The 14,955-nt window shown below is 39.8% G+C and overlaps 2 protein-coding genes across 2 annotated transcripts; one reads left to right on the top strand and one right to left on the bottom strand.

Annotated features, from left to right (window-relative positions):
• Positions 1-410: 410 nt before the first annotated feature.
• On the bottom strand, positions 411-7,517 carry batf2 (basic leucine zipper ATF-like transcription factor 2). The gene is made up of 3 exons (XM_020643678.3): positions 6,958-7,517; positions 5,305-5,424; positions 411-3,389 (listed from the first exon to the last, which is right to left on the bottom strand). Exons 1-3 carry the CDS (start codon positions 7,045-7,047, stop codon positions 2,337-2,339), a joined length of 1,263 nt encoding a protein of 420 aa, XP_020499334.2. The 5' UTR covers positions 7,048-7,517; the 3' UTR covers positions 411-2,336.
• A 1,396-nt stretch (positions 7,518-8,913) lies between these two features.
• Positions 8,914-14,925, top strand: arl2 (ADP-ribosylation factor-like 2). Its single transcript, XM_020643655.3, has 5 exons — positions 8,914-9,119; positions 9,288-9,398; positions 13,275-13,437; positions 14,309-14,389; positions 14,526-14,925. Exons 1-5 carry the CDS (start codon positions 9,055-9,057, stop codon positions 14,658-14,660), a joined length of 555 nt encoding a protein of 184 aa, XP_020499311.1. The 5' UTR covers positions 8,914-9,054; the 3' UTR covers positions 14,661-14,925.
• Positions 14,926-14,955: the final 30 nt, after the last annotated feature.

The following is a 14,955-nucleotide window of genomic DNA, read 5'->3' as shown; positions in this document are numbered from 1 at the left end:
AACAAATCTCATTGGTTAAAAATGATTAGAAATGTGTGTGGTGTGAGACAGGGGATGTCGGGATGAGAGAGTGGGGGATGAAATGCAGCAAAGGGCCAAGACAGGATTCAAACCCACGGCCGTTGCGGCAAGGACTAGAGCCTCTGTACATGGGGGCGTGCAGCATTACTGCTATGCTATCTGGCGCCCCAGCAATCAGTGATTTTGATGTCCTATAAACCAACTTCCTCATACAAGACACAATGATGTGTCAGCGACTCAAAGCGTCCGGACCATGCTTCAAGCTGAAATAAATAAGTTCCTTACATAAACCTTTAACTTTAAAAAGCCAATAAAAGTCACAAAAAACAAGAAAGAATGAAAGCATTAGTGGATGAGTGGAACATTAAAGACTCCATTGTCAGGTGTAGTAGAGCTTCAATATATACATTTAATGCATAAGAAATGCAAAATGGTAACATCTCCAACGCACACAATGCCTCAGAAAGGATCAACTATATTAAGCATTTATTTCATATGGATCGACACATATAGTGCACAAAAAGCAGAAAAATACACACAAAAAATCCTCAGAAAACACAAAAGTGAAATTCAAATACAAAGTGAAGAAGCCCAGCTACTTTTTTAAAATCTCCCCATTAGTAATGATTTAATTAGCTAGTTATTCATTAACTTTAACACATTTACATACAGCAGTTATACCGATACAAAAATGCCTGTTCATGGTCCGTATTCAAGTGTTCCTTAATACACCATCATCTCATCTTTTCTCTCTCAAGGATCTGTGCGGGCTTACTGTCTGTGAAATACACGTCTTTAAGACAGACGGTTGGAAGGCACACGTTTTAAAAAATACAAACAATTGCAAAACTATCTGATCTAATACACACATTTCTGTTTTTGGTCTTACGTCAACTGCGAATGAAAGTTGTCAAATGCTTTGTGCATGAAGGATTGAACGACTAGGAGCCCCTGGGGTGATTAACACTGTCTTTTTTCATATTTAATTAAAGCTTTGATAGGCAAGAGTAAGCTCCATTTTGACAGTATTCAATCAGTTTTTTTTGTCAAAGCCATTCATGTGTGGATTTCTGTCAAGATGAGCAGCGAGTTTCAACAGATATTTAAAATGAATGCATTTCAAAATAAATCTTAAGCATGATTTTATTGAGGAATATACTTGGCCACCAAAAATATAAAGCAGATATTTAATACAGATGACCCAAAGTATTTGGATAATACCACCTGACACATTTTATCTGGGCACCTTGTGGTGTGTCAGGCTTTTTATCCCTATGTAGTCATCACCTTTGTCTTGTTGTGAAGTCATTCTTGCAGGTGAGTATAGTAGACTCTATTAAAACACCTATTCTAATTATTATTATCAGGATAATTAGAATACGTTTAAATAATACAATTCTGTTATTTCAAGAGAAGAGGAAGGAGCTGTATATATTTTATCACAGGAAAAGTAAATGAGAAAAATTGTGCTTGAAAAGTTCATCAGCAAGTTGACTGATTGTTTGTCTTGATTAAAATATTGGAGAACATAAATACATTTTCAGTAGCAGCGAAATGTTTAAGAAGAGGAATTTTGATTGTGCAAAACAAATGAGGTAAAAAAGAAATTAAAAGACAGAAGAAAAAAAGCGAAGTAGTAATGCCTGTAATGTGTTGCCATGGGCAGGTCGTTAGCCACTCATTCAAAAACTCACACGATCACTCAGATGGAGCCCAGATGGGCGTGTGTCCTAAGGACATTTCCTTGAAGTTGCAGGGAAGTGAGTACTCCACCCTGACTTGAAGTGTTGTGTCAACTGTCAGTCCATCATCTATGGACAAAAAAGAAGAATGCCTACCGCTGAGATTTTCAGAACAGAAAAGCTTGTATGCTGCTGGAATTAAGGTTCACATTTCATTTCCAGGGGCTTGTCAACAAGTAGCTAATTTTTTTAACTGAATTTGGCCTTTTATTGCAAAGTTGGACATTTTAGCAGCTTTAGGACGAGAAAATTGACTCCGGTACTTGAATATGAGTTTCAAATGCACTACTACACAATGCAAAATCGTGAAATCATCCCTTCAAAAAGGAAAGGGGGTGATATGAGCAACTGCCAAAACACATTTGTTCATTTTTGTTTTCATGTACAAATGTAAAATGGGAAAATGTGTCTTCTCAAACTTGTAAAACCTTGAATATTAGAGTTGTTGATGGAGCTGCTAAGTGCAGTGTTGTCACTATAATAAGCTGTGCTGTGGTTATTTAAAAAAAGAAAAAAGAACTCTCAGTCATCAGCATTGACTTGGTACCAATGTGGTTGAAAAGAACTGCCTTGCTATATGAAATGTATCCAATCATCGAATTCCAGGAGCTCAGAAAGGGCCAAATCTAACGAGCAATCCCCTGAATTTTGAAGTTGGAGTGGGGGAAGAGAGAGCGGCCCTTCAAAGCTGCTGGATGTCATCTGAGAGACATTAAGTGGACATGGGACTGTGAGCAGGGAAAGCAGGGGCGTAGAATTATGTGCGGCATTAGCAGAGTCTGGAGACGGCTCCAGGTTAGCCTGAAGGGAAACTGAGAGCGGCTGAGGAGCAGAACCTTGAAGAGTTGACGGTGGATCCGCTGGATTTCCTTTGAAGCTTCCTGGGTGAAGCTGTGACATATTCATTAGACAAGCTTGAGCTGCTTGACCTGTGTTTCCTGATACCAAAGTGGAGTATAGGGGCCCTACATTCGATGACGGACGTAAAAAAGAAGGTTGTTTCGATGGGAAGGCATCGAGCGCACAAGGAGGACGTGGAGAGAAACAAGCTTTTCCTGAATCTAGAGAACTGTCAAGGTGTGCAGCTTGCCCAGATTTGGGCTGAGCCGGTGTGGCGAGAGAGCTGGGGGGTTCTTTGCTTGAAATAAGTTTAACACGTTTTGTCATCCCTGAAGCGGTTAGGGATGGAGGAGCTTCTCTAAACAAAGAGTGAGGAGGCGGGACTGTAGGGAAAGGCATAGCATAAGAACCAGGGATAGAGCTGGAGGGAGTGAAACGCTGAGCGGATGAGACTAATGATGGAGCTGTCGGAGCAGGAGTTGAAGATGTGAGATGAGAGCTTTCTACAGTGTTGAGGGTTTGGAGACCAAGGCCGGAGGTCGAGGAGGTAGAGTGCGAGGGGGCAGCAGCTTGAGTGAAGCTCGAGGCCTGAAGAGGGCTGGGGCCGGTCTGACAGTCGGCTGAAGGGGAAACTGAGAGGTAGGTTGTTGAGCTGGATGCAGAGGCTCTGAGGGTGCAGACAGGCACGTGGCGCTCCAGAGCCGTCGTATAGAGGTTGAAGTCTTTCTTCAATGAGGCGATCTCCTTCTTAAGGGCTGTATTTGATCGCTCCAGAGTCTGCAGCTCCTGGGGAGAAGAAGGGGAGAAGGAACAGAGCTGTAGGGTCAGACAGAGATAAAAATAAATACACAAAAGTGCAACAACAGGGGGGTTAGAAATGACTCATGTCGAGTTGAGTCAGGTTTATCTTTATTATCCCTAAGAGTGGTCATCTTCAGCTATAAAAACTGATTAAAGACATATATCAACACCAGGCCTGCCCTGTGCTTTAATGAAACACAAGAGTCATGAACTTCTTATGGCACTCTTCTTTAAAACTCTTCTCAGGCGCCGTAATAAAAAAGCACAACAGCTACTGAGCGGATGATGAGCGGTTCAAGTCGGCAACCTCGAAGGGGAACTGAAATATTGACAGTGCTGCAAGTTCACCATGAGAGAGAGGCTAAGGGGTAGAGGGAGGAACAAGGCTGACTCCCCTTACAAACAAAAACCCTGTGCTATACAGACTTTTAAGAGCCAGTTTCTCGTGGTTAACTGTTAACTAAAAGATTGCTTTTATAGCCTTGTAAAGTTTGAGTGCAATCTGAAAACAGTTATCCTCCATAACGGACGATTCATGGCCATTCAGCTCCAATGGCCTAATTCCAGACTACAATAAGAAGTGGTTATCCCTGTCAGATAGATACGATAAAAAGTCACAGAGGTCGCTAAGACATGGTGAAAGCATAAGCAGAAGTTCTAAAGTTATATTTCACATGCTTAAACCATGACCTGCTGACACTGTGTTGTCAGTATTGTGTCAAGCTGGTTTATGGCTTCTTCAGAATAACACAAACTAAAAGAAACTGAAAGTCTGGACTTCTTCCACAAAGACACACCCACCCATTCACAAATCGAGTGAAAAAAACCAAAACTCATCCAACTGGTTATAACAGGAAGGGTTAGAGTAGGAGGACGATAAAGCAAACAGTACCTGTGCTAACGTCTTTAACGATGAGGTTCTGTGCATCACCTTTACCCGACATAATGAGATGCACCACACTTTATCTGAGTGTCAAGCGTAGTCAAGCCTTGAAATAATACAAGGTCGCCCTGGTTTTTGCGGTGTGCTCTAGTGCAACTTTTGGGCCAAGACGTGTGTCAGGGCCTGAGGATAAGCAGAACCCTGTTAGAACATTTGATCGATAATCAATAATCAATGAAGACCAAACTTTACTTTCACTGACACTTCCTTAAACACAGAAGAGAAACACAAATAAACACATTCTTCCTCAATGTCAACCCCTTTTTAATCTTCCCTATGAGAAGTATATTTCACAGAGAACTGTTGTGAACCTTTGGTTATTTCTGTTAGGAAGGCTGGACTTTCACTCAAATTTAAGACCAAATATGTCGTCTTTCAAGTTTGGAAGTCATTTTAAGCACATTTAACGAAGTGCTCAGAGTTGTAACTGTATTCTTGGAGGATGTTATAAATGTAAAAAAAGGAAAACATATTCATAAACTCTTTAACAATGGTGTACATTATTAAGTTTGTGAGTCTGGACATGTTTAGCTTTTACAAAATCCAGATACAAGTTTGAATGTTTACTTCAGGAGGCTCATTTTTGGTGTGAGATATGTCTCTGTGGAGCACAACATGTGGAATTTGACCCTCAGGGAGAAAAAAACGGTGAAGAGGTGGATGCAGCAACAGAGGCAGGACTGTGTGTGTGTGTGTGTGTGTGTGTGTGTGTGGGTGTGTGAGAAATGATGGGCCAATGGGGAGGGCAGAGGGAGGGAAAGCCCTTCTCCTAAAGCAGCGTATTTACAAGAAATGGCTTAGAGCATGCTGTTACATTACACAAGACACAGAGACACACACAAGTCTGACAGCCTGTGTGTGTGAGTGTGTGTGTTTGTGTTTGTCACAGGAGGGTGTCTTAAAGAAGGATAAGAAAGCAAAGGAAAGAATAAATATAAGGAGTGTATGTTTTTATACCTCATGAAGTTCGTCCGCTCTCTCTGTTTGCTTCTTGCGGCTCTTCCGTGCAGCATCTCTGTTCTTCTTCTGTCGTCTTACCCCTCCACGTCCCTCCTGTTGTACCTCTCCTTCTCTTTCCTGATAATTTGATTTTCAAAGACACATTTGACCACACATTTCAGGGGATAAATACACACTTTTGTGTTTATTAATTAAATAAGTCATCTGACTAACACTCTTATCCATCTTCCTTAAAGAAATCTTTTTTTAAAGGCACGGCATGTTGACCTTGACTACAGCACGACATCTTGATGCTGAAGGAGATTTTGAAAAGCATCATTCACATGGGTCATGAGATCAACCTATCACATGATGTGATGTGCTCTCGCAATTCAAGTGGGAAGCTAAATGGTAAGTGGAGTCGAGCTTCCAGTCTTCTGATGACTTAAAGTGTTTTTTACACCGCAGGTCACACCAACACATTCACACACTGATGGCAGAGGCTGCTGTGTAAAGAGTCCATCAGTGTTATCTAATGCAGTCATACACAGCGGTAGAAACTTGGGGTTTAATTTTCCGGCCCAAGGGACACATCAGGGGAAAGTTCAGGGGATCTAACCCCTGAACTTGACAGATGCACTAATCTACCACTGAGCCACAGCTGTTGTAGCACACGATAATCAGGAGTCAACATAAGGTCACTAAGGTTGAGGAGTGACGAACGGAGTCTTGATGGAAAATAGTTATTCCAGCTTCTCCATGAGAACTTTTAAACTTTCTATATGTCTTCAAAATCTATTTAAAATGATTATTTATTCATTAAAAAATAAGGGAAAGAGTACTTATCATTTTCTCTATCAAATATTTCCCCCTGCATTTCTGCCATCCAAAGCAGCATCTAGTTAGTAAATTGCCACTGAAACAAGAGCTACTGTAAATGAATCAAATCTGAGTTATCAACTATCAATCAAGTATTGACCTGCTGGTGTGAAAATGTCCATCATTCACTTTTTTTTTAAATATGCTGCTCTTCACAGATGTCATGACCCCTCACGGTTGAAACTAAACTGACAACACATTGCAATGAACACATTAAATCCTGCAATTTTTAGTCTTATGATATACCAGTAGAATCACTGTATTATTATTGTCATCACATCTCACATTTGGTGCGTTACCCTGCGGGTTCTAGCCCTGACTGTCAGAAGAGGTCATTTTGGATTCAGACTGAAGACGAGCGACGGTGTTTGGTAAGATGAGTGGACACACATACGATGTCCCTTATCTTACACAGAACTCGAGGGGACTTTGTAAAAGGCCCTGATGGACACCCAAAGGTGACTGATTAGTATTTTAATAAGGTAATGCTCAATAGTAGCCTACTATTAAGGCTACGAATGGTGATTTTAAAGTGAGTTGGTGATAATAATGTTTCCATATTATGATGCAGCAACATTTTCTACAAAAATTGCTAATTACAACAAAATGTTCATAAATCAAAGCGGAATAAAAATGGAGGAACAATTCGTATACAATTGTCAGTTTAGTAGAATTTTCTTGACATTGATTTACACAAACAAAGTATTAATAATGAGTGGTATTATGATGTGGGGTCTTGTACAGACATGGCTGATCTATTTTATTGGATGATTCATGAGAAGGTTTTCTTACCGATCCAGCGTTGTTGCTGTGGTTCTCCTCAGCTGACATGGAGCTTGGGCTGTTGCTGTCGTACTGGGTGTCCATGAGTATCGGGGACATTTCGTCCAAAAACAGGAGACTGGTCTTGCCGACTGACCTTCACTCAGCACGGATCATCCGTGAAGTGTGTCCTCAGGGAGAAGGGATGCCATTCAAAATCTAGAAGTTGGCGCAACACCAGCGCGCCTCTCTGCAGCTTAAAGCGAAATGTGAATGGCTTGAGATGTGGAAAACAGAAATGCACGGTTCTCTGTGGGCAATGCAAAACGAAAGACACGTTGTTGCTTGGTAACTTCTTGAGTCTGTAAATGTATTACCGTGAATGCAGCGCTCAGGCGGTCTTACAGCTTTTAGAGTGCAGGAGGTTTGGCACTAGACTGCAGATGATGCAACCAGACGACGGGACTGCTTTCAGTTTCTGTTTCTTTTAAAATGACCCGTTGTACTGCAAAGGTAGCGGACGCTGTGCTGCCTTCAAATGTAGTAAGTAACGTCCTGTTCCCAAGACTGTGCCGACATGTTTAGGCGTGGAGAACTGGTGATGGGGAATCTTTAAAAAAAAAAAAAAATGTTGTTTAAGCTGGAGGAGCACAAAAGTCAGATTGTGGTATTGAGGTTTTCCCTTTTATGCATTTGCTATTTAAAAGAGAATCTCAAACACAGACTATGTCACCTAGTCTTCAACTTCCCTGCTTCTCTTGTTCAGTCAAACGTACTTCTATGCATATTGTCCTTTTCCCATTAAGTTTATATTATATAGATCCACTGTCAGTGAATGGTCAACCCCAGTGTGAATCAACATAGTATTTTCGATAGCACGTGAATGCCTCACGATGAATGAATGGGAACATATGTTATGGGACAGGAAACAAGGTGTCGGATGATGACCATATAATGAAGAAAAGTCTCCCCCCCCCCTTGCAGGGAATTTCTCAAGAGAGCATATTCCAGGAAATGAGAGACCAAGCCCCCAGAAAGCAGCCAAAAGCTTTACTGGATTTCAACAGGAAATGATGAAACAGAAGGTAAAATTAGACTTGGAGTCTATCATTTTTTATTTTTTTATTTACAAAGTAAAAAAAAATGATCAGAGTAGATTATTGACAGTCATAAATATTGTCTGTATGCTCGTATTGTTATTGCTCTGTTTGACTTCGGGCCTCTATATATAGGCTATATGTATTTATATATTTTTTATGTTCAAAATCAAATAAATAAACATAAAACACAAATATTTAGAATAGCTGATAATGATTATGTTAATGTATGTTTTTTTATGACATGGCATGAATTACTAAAGCTCGTTAATCCATGTGTATGATGACTCTTTACAAAGTTTGGCTTGTATTGGATATAATGAGGACATGAGTGCTAACCATACCATGGCTCAGAAACAACTTAATCTTTCAACTTTATTGTTAGGTGAAGATCATAAATTGAAGAGCAGAATTCAAACACGCTTGTGTTACTGTAATAACCACAAACAAATGTTTCTCGGGGTTTAAATCAACACGCCTGTGTCTTGCTCACACGTGTGGTTTGAACCTATAAGGAAACTGGCTCTTTAGTAAAAGGCCTACTTCTGTTTTTTTCAAAACTTCTGTTTCCAGGATTATCATTGCATTACGTTGACATTTGAAAACAGTAGGCCTATACATTCTGTTTTAATGTGTCCTATTTGTATTTGTTTTCTAGCTTTGACCACACTTTCAAACATTTTTTTTAAGTTTTAATACATCATCTCTAGAGCGATTAAATAAAATGTTCAATTTTCACAATCGACGCATGGTGGCGCCAGCTGCTGACACGCAGAGGAGCAGAGCATCGAAAGGCCACACCTTAAAATGCCCACTGACCAATCACGAGGCTCCAAGCGTGTCAACAACCAATCGGCGTTCGTTTTGAGAAATAGTCCAATTGCAAACAATGTTGGGCGGGACTTGACTGTAATAGCCTCTTCCTAGTCCACAATGCTGCTTATGGCTGTTGAATATCTTTAATGCAACAATATTATTCAGCTGTTAAATCGTATTGAATATCACTGCCGCTGTCCGGGACTCCGTCACGATGGGTTTGCTGACGATTTTGAAGAAGATGAAGCAGAAGGAGCGGGAAATGCGACTCCTCATGTTGTATCCTGGCTGTATTACTTAGCTGGAACAAGTAGCATGCACCTACGCTTTTACAGTATATCTCTATGAGCATCAGTAACAGCAGAGTTTTGAAATGTTGAAAATGAATTGATAGGGCCATTTGTTAGAGTTATTGGAGTAGTTTGTCTTTAACTCTGGTCCGTGCAGAGGTCTGGACAACGCGGGGAAGACGACCATCCTGAAGAAGTTTAATGGAGAGGACGTCAGCACCATCTCACCAACACTGGGCTTCAACATCAAAACACTGGAGCACAGAGGGTAATAATTATACATGCTCTGTCAGACACTCATTCTGCATTCATGTCCCTGCTGTGAACGATACAATTCAGTATGTGGGGCCGATTGTAAAGTTGCACACACTAAAAAAAATAACAACCAAAAAAAAAAAAAAAAAAAAAAAAACACTTTTTATTCAAATTTAGAGAAATATTTGTGAACTTTGTCATATTTACTTTTGTGAATAAAAATGTAAGATAATTTCACTGGCAAATATAAATGTTAAATATCATATCTAAATGTTGAATGTTTTATCTACATTTTATTTTATTTCTTCTTTATTTCGAACGATTAAAAAAAATAGATGCAAATGAATAAAAGAAATGGAAAAAAATTACACATCTGTATAAAATAAAAAAATAAAATAAAAAAGCCAATTTCAATATAATACACATTTGACTCGTTTGAAAGGGGATAGGAAGAAGCCTAGGCTTGTCAAGTCCTACCCCCGTTCTTCACCATTAACAAATGCAAAATCCAATCAAATAAACTAGATGTTAAATGTTATATATAAATGTTAAAAATACATCAAACATTTAGCTACGTTTCTAAACATTTAGTTTACATTCTATATATTTAGCTAAGATTGTAAATATTTATAATCAAAGCTAAATATATAGAATATAAACTCAATATTTAGCTTTGATTTCTAAATATTTAGCTAGGACTAAATATTGAGCAATGATTTCTAAATATTTAGCTAAGACTTATAAATATTTAGTTTATAGTCTATATATTTAGCTTTGATTATATTTACAATCTAAATATATAGAATGTAAACTAAATGTATAGAAACTTAGCTAAATATTTAGAATCAGGACATGTATTTTTAACATTTATATATAACATTTAACATCTAGTTTATTTTATTGGATTTTGCATTTGTTAATGGTGAAGAATGGGGGTAGGACTTGACAAGCAAGACATGTATTTTTAACATTTATATATAATATTTAACATTTATATTTGCCAATCAAATTATCTTACATTTTTATTCACAAAAGTAAATATGACAAAGTTCACAAATATTTCTCTAAATGTGAATAAAAAGTGATTTTTTTTTTTAGGGCTAAATGTGGAGAAATGTTGTTGTTATTTGTAGTGTGCGTAACTTTACAATCGGCGCCCCATAATTCAGTTCCCTGGCTCCTGGTGTTATACATGTTGGCTCTGCTTTTGGGGCAATAATTAACCAAAACTATCATAAATGTAATCAGTACACCTGTGCTTTTCTTACTGTGTTAAAAGTCAAGTCAAGTCAACTTTATATAGCACATTTATAACAGCCGAGGCAGACCAAAGTGCTGTACAGTAAATCAGGCAAAATACATTACATCCAAAACATCATAAAGACACGTAAAAGCAAAAATGAAAGTGAATTAAAACACAAAACAATAGTAAAAGTTCTAGTAGACACTGCTGCTGGGATAAAACACTCAACTAGAGGTAAAAGCCAAGGAAAAGGAATGGGTTTTAAAAAATGACTTGAGCTGTTCAGTTGTGGCAGCAGATCTTATTTTAAATGGTAATCTGTTCCAAAGTGTCGGAGCTGCAACAGAAAAGGCTCGATCGTCCCTAGTTTTGAGCCTTGCTTTGGGCACGTCCAGGAGCAGCTGGTTGGAGGACCTTAATGCTCTGGATGGAGCATGAACATGTAGTAGTTCACTTAGGTAATGTAATGATTTAAAAGCCAGAAGTAAAATTTTAAAATCAATCCTGTAGCGAACAGGAAGCCAGTGGAGAGAACGGAGCACAGGGGTTATGTGGTCCCTCTTTTTTGTGCCTGTTAGGAGGCGAGCAGCCGCATTTTGGACAAGCTGCAGGCGTTGGGTGGATGACTGGTCCAAGCCCATCCATCCAACGCCTGCAGCTTGTCCAAAAGTCCAGATATACAGTGGGTACGGAAAGTATTCAGACCCCTTTACATTTTTCACTCTTTGTTTCATTGCAGCCATTTGCTAAAATCAAAAAAGTTCATTTTATTTCTCATTAATGTACACTCAGCACCCCATCTTGACAGAAAAAAAACAGAAATGTAGAAATTTTTGCGAATTTATTAAAAAAGAAAAACTGAAATATCACATGGTCATAAGTATTCAGACCCTTTGCTCAGTATTGAGTAGAAGCACCCTTTTGAGCTAGTACAGCCATGAGTCTACTTGGGAATGATGCAACAAGTTTTTCACACCTGGATTTGGGGATCCTCTGCCATTCTTCCTTGCAGATCCTCTCCAGTTCTGTCAGGTTGGATGATGAACGTTGGTGGACAGCCATTTTCAGGTCTCTCCAGAGATGCTCAATTGGGTTTAGGTCAGGGCTCTGGCTGGGCCAGTCAAGAATGGTCACAAAGTTGTTCTGAAGCCACTCCTTTGTTATTTTAGCTGTGTGCTTAGGGTCATTGTCTTGTTGGAAGGTGAACCTTCGGCCCAGTCTGAGGTCCTGAGCACTCTGGAAGAGGTTTTCTTCCAGGATATCTCCGTACTTGGCCGCATTCATCTTTCCTTCAATTGCAACCAGTCGTCCTGTCCCTGCAGCTGAAAAACACCCCCATAGCATGATGCTGCCACCACCAAGTTTCACTGTTGGGATTGTATTGGGCAGGTGATGAGCAGTGCCTGGTTTTCTCCACACATACCGCTTAGAATTAAAGCCAAAAAGTTCAATCTTGGTCTCATCAGAGCAGAGAACCTTCTCATAGTCTGGGAGTCCTTCATGTGTTTTTTGGCAAACTCTATGCAGGCTTTCATATGTCTTGCACTGAGGAGAGGCTTCTGTCGGGCCACTCTGCCATAAAGCCCCGACTGGTGGAGGGCTGCAGTGATAGTTGACTTTGTGGAACTTTCTCCCATCTCCCTACTGCATCTCTGGAGCTCGGCCACAGTGATCTTTGGGTTCTTCTTTACCTCTCTCACCAAGGCTCTTCTCCCACGATTGCTCAGTTTGGCTGGACGGCCAGGTCTAGGAAGAGTTCTGGTCGTCCCAAACTTCTTCCATTTAAGGTTTATGGAGGCCACTGTGCTCTTAGGAACCTTGAGTGCTGCAGAAATTCTTTTGTAACCTTGGCCAGATCTGTGCCTTGCCACAATTCTGTCTCTGAGCTCCTTGGGCAGTTCCTTCGACCTCATGATTCTCATTTGCTCTGACATGCACTGTGAGCTGTAAGGTCTTCTATAGACAGGTGTGTGCCTTTCCTAATCAAGTCCAATCAGTTTAATTAAACACAGCTGGACTCCAATGAAGGAGCAGAACCATCTCAAGGAGGATCAGAAGAAATGGACAGCATGTGAGTTAAATATGAGTGTCACAGCAAAGGGTCTGAATACTTATGACGTGATATTTCAGTTTTTCTTTTTTAATAAATTTGCAAAAATTTCTACATTTCTGTTTTTTTTCTGTCAAGATGGGGTGCTGAGTGTACATTAATGAGAAATAAAATGAACTTTTTGATTTTAGCAAATGGCTGCAGTGAAACAAAGAGTGAAAAATGTAAAGGGGTCTGAATACTTTCCGTACCCACTGTATGCTATGAAAGCAGGCTTTGTCTCAAGAAACGTATATTACAAATAATGAATAATTGCTTTAAACATTCAGAACAAGGAAAGACCTCGTTCAGTCAAAACATATTATTTCTGTATTTCTTGTCATCTATGCAGAATCCTCCTTTGTAGAAGTGCAAATTTGGTCATGTTTGTGGTGTGCTCATGGTGTGCTCCTTTGTGTACCACATTAAGGAGATCATGTGTTTTTCCTAGTTAGCTCAATTATCAGGCCTTATTTTCCATAAAAGTCCTCATATTATGTGCCCCCCCCTCTTCCCACCTTCCTCTCTCTCTCTCTCTCTCTCTCTCTCTCTCCTAGGTTTAAATTGAATATTTGGGATGTAGGGGGTCAGAAGTCCCTGCGCTCTTACTGGAGGAACTACTTTGAGAGCACAGACGGGCTTATTTGGGTAGTGGACAGCGCAGACAGACTGAGACTAGAGGACTGCAGACAGGAGCTCAGTTCACTGCTGCAGGAAGAGGTATACGCACCACAAACACACACACACGTGTTGAAGTCATGGAAATGTGAATGTTAGGTTCAGTAGTTCATTGAAAATGTAATATAATGCAGCTATATTATATATGTAAGATAATGGGTATGTGTCATGTAAAGGACTGCATCCTTCAGAGTGTGCATCCTTCAGAGTGTGCATATGAAGGCTGATTTAGTTATTACAGCACATCGAAGACTGTACTATTTTGAAGGCTCCTTCAAACAGAGGATCCATCTGGTACATCCTTTGAGCCCCAGCATATTCCGATATTCATTGCGTGCAACCCCTACTTTTTTTGTAAACCCTTTATTTATAATCAAAGCATGGCCAATGAAATGAAAGTATCAAACTAAATAGTAAGAAGAAGAAAAAAGGAAACGTCACGAATCAAGATACAGTGTGCAGCTTTGTAAACGACTGAATTAAGTTTGTCAGCTCATTCATGAAGAATGGGACTCAGCGATTCCAGCTGTGCATTTTTTTTAAATGTAGGTTAGTGCAATCGAATAATGACAGATACTAATGTTTAAAAGAAAACAAAAGGGGCCTTAATACTTCTAATTATTATAGAAAATAATAGGTTGTGTTGGCCAGTCCGGCGAAGCTTTTGTGGTTGCTAGGTGACAGGGACTGCGCTTCATAAGGGTGGGGACAGCTGGTGAAGCAAACGAAGAATCCCCCTTAGACAGGACCGTCTCACATCAGTTCACTCTGAGGCGTTTACACAGGCTAAGACGCCGAGTCCTATGAAGGATGTCGCGTCCCAAAATGAGATTATTATACTTATTATTATTGTCTCATTACTTTCTCAGTGTAACAGATTTGTCGAGTTAAACGTGTCCTTTCCTTCATGCAGATGTTAGCTGGTGCAACACTGCTGGTGTTTGCCAACAAACAGGATTTACCAGGAGCCTTGTCCAAAGAGGCAATAAAAGAGGTGAGATATAAACCCTCATGACCGTGACATCACTTCAACCAGTTTTGTGAAGGATTCTTTTTATTATATATTAGTGATATTACTATTGTTTAAATGTTCATGTCAGATAACCTAATCACTGTTTCGTTTCCTGCAGGTGCTGGCTCTAGATCAGATCAAAAGTCATCACTGGTGTATCATCGGGTGCAGTGCGGTGACAGGAGAGAATCTGTTAGCTGGAGTGGACTGGCTCTTAGAGGATATTGCTGCAAGGATCTTCACCACTGATTGAATGTGTCTGATGTTACAGCATTGTTGTTTAATGCTAAAGCCTGTTTCTTTGATGTGCTCTCTGCTTCAATTCTCATGACATTCATTTTCAAAGTTACATAGTGGGGATACAGTGCAAGTATGACAACTTGTGAAACTAGTTCATTTAAACACTAAAGCAGGGTGTTGCAAACAGAAAAGTGATGGTTCAGTTCCCTTGTCAAACACTGTTCAGATTTGTTCCGTTCCTAAACCTTTATTAAAGATTGATGCTTTTGGAAATGTGATTGGTTTCATGTGAGCTTTTACATGTCCCT

Source organism: Labrus bergylta, chromosome 22 (genome assembly GCF_963930695.1).
Source record: "Labrus bergylta chromosome 22, fLabBer1.1, whole genome shotgun sequence".
Taxonomy (NCBI): Eukaryota; Metazoa; Chordata; class Actinopteri; order Labriformes; family Labridae; genus Labrus; species Labrus bergylta.
Note: the sequence above shows the minus strand (reverse complement) of the source record. Positions and strands in the feature narration are given on the sequence as shown.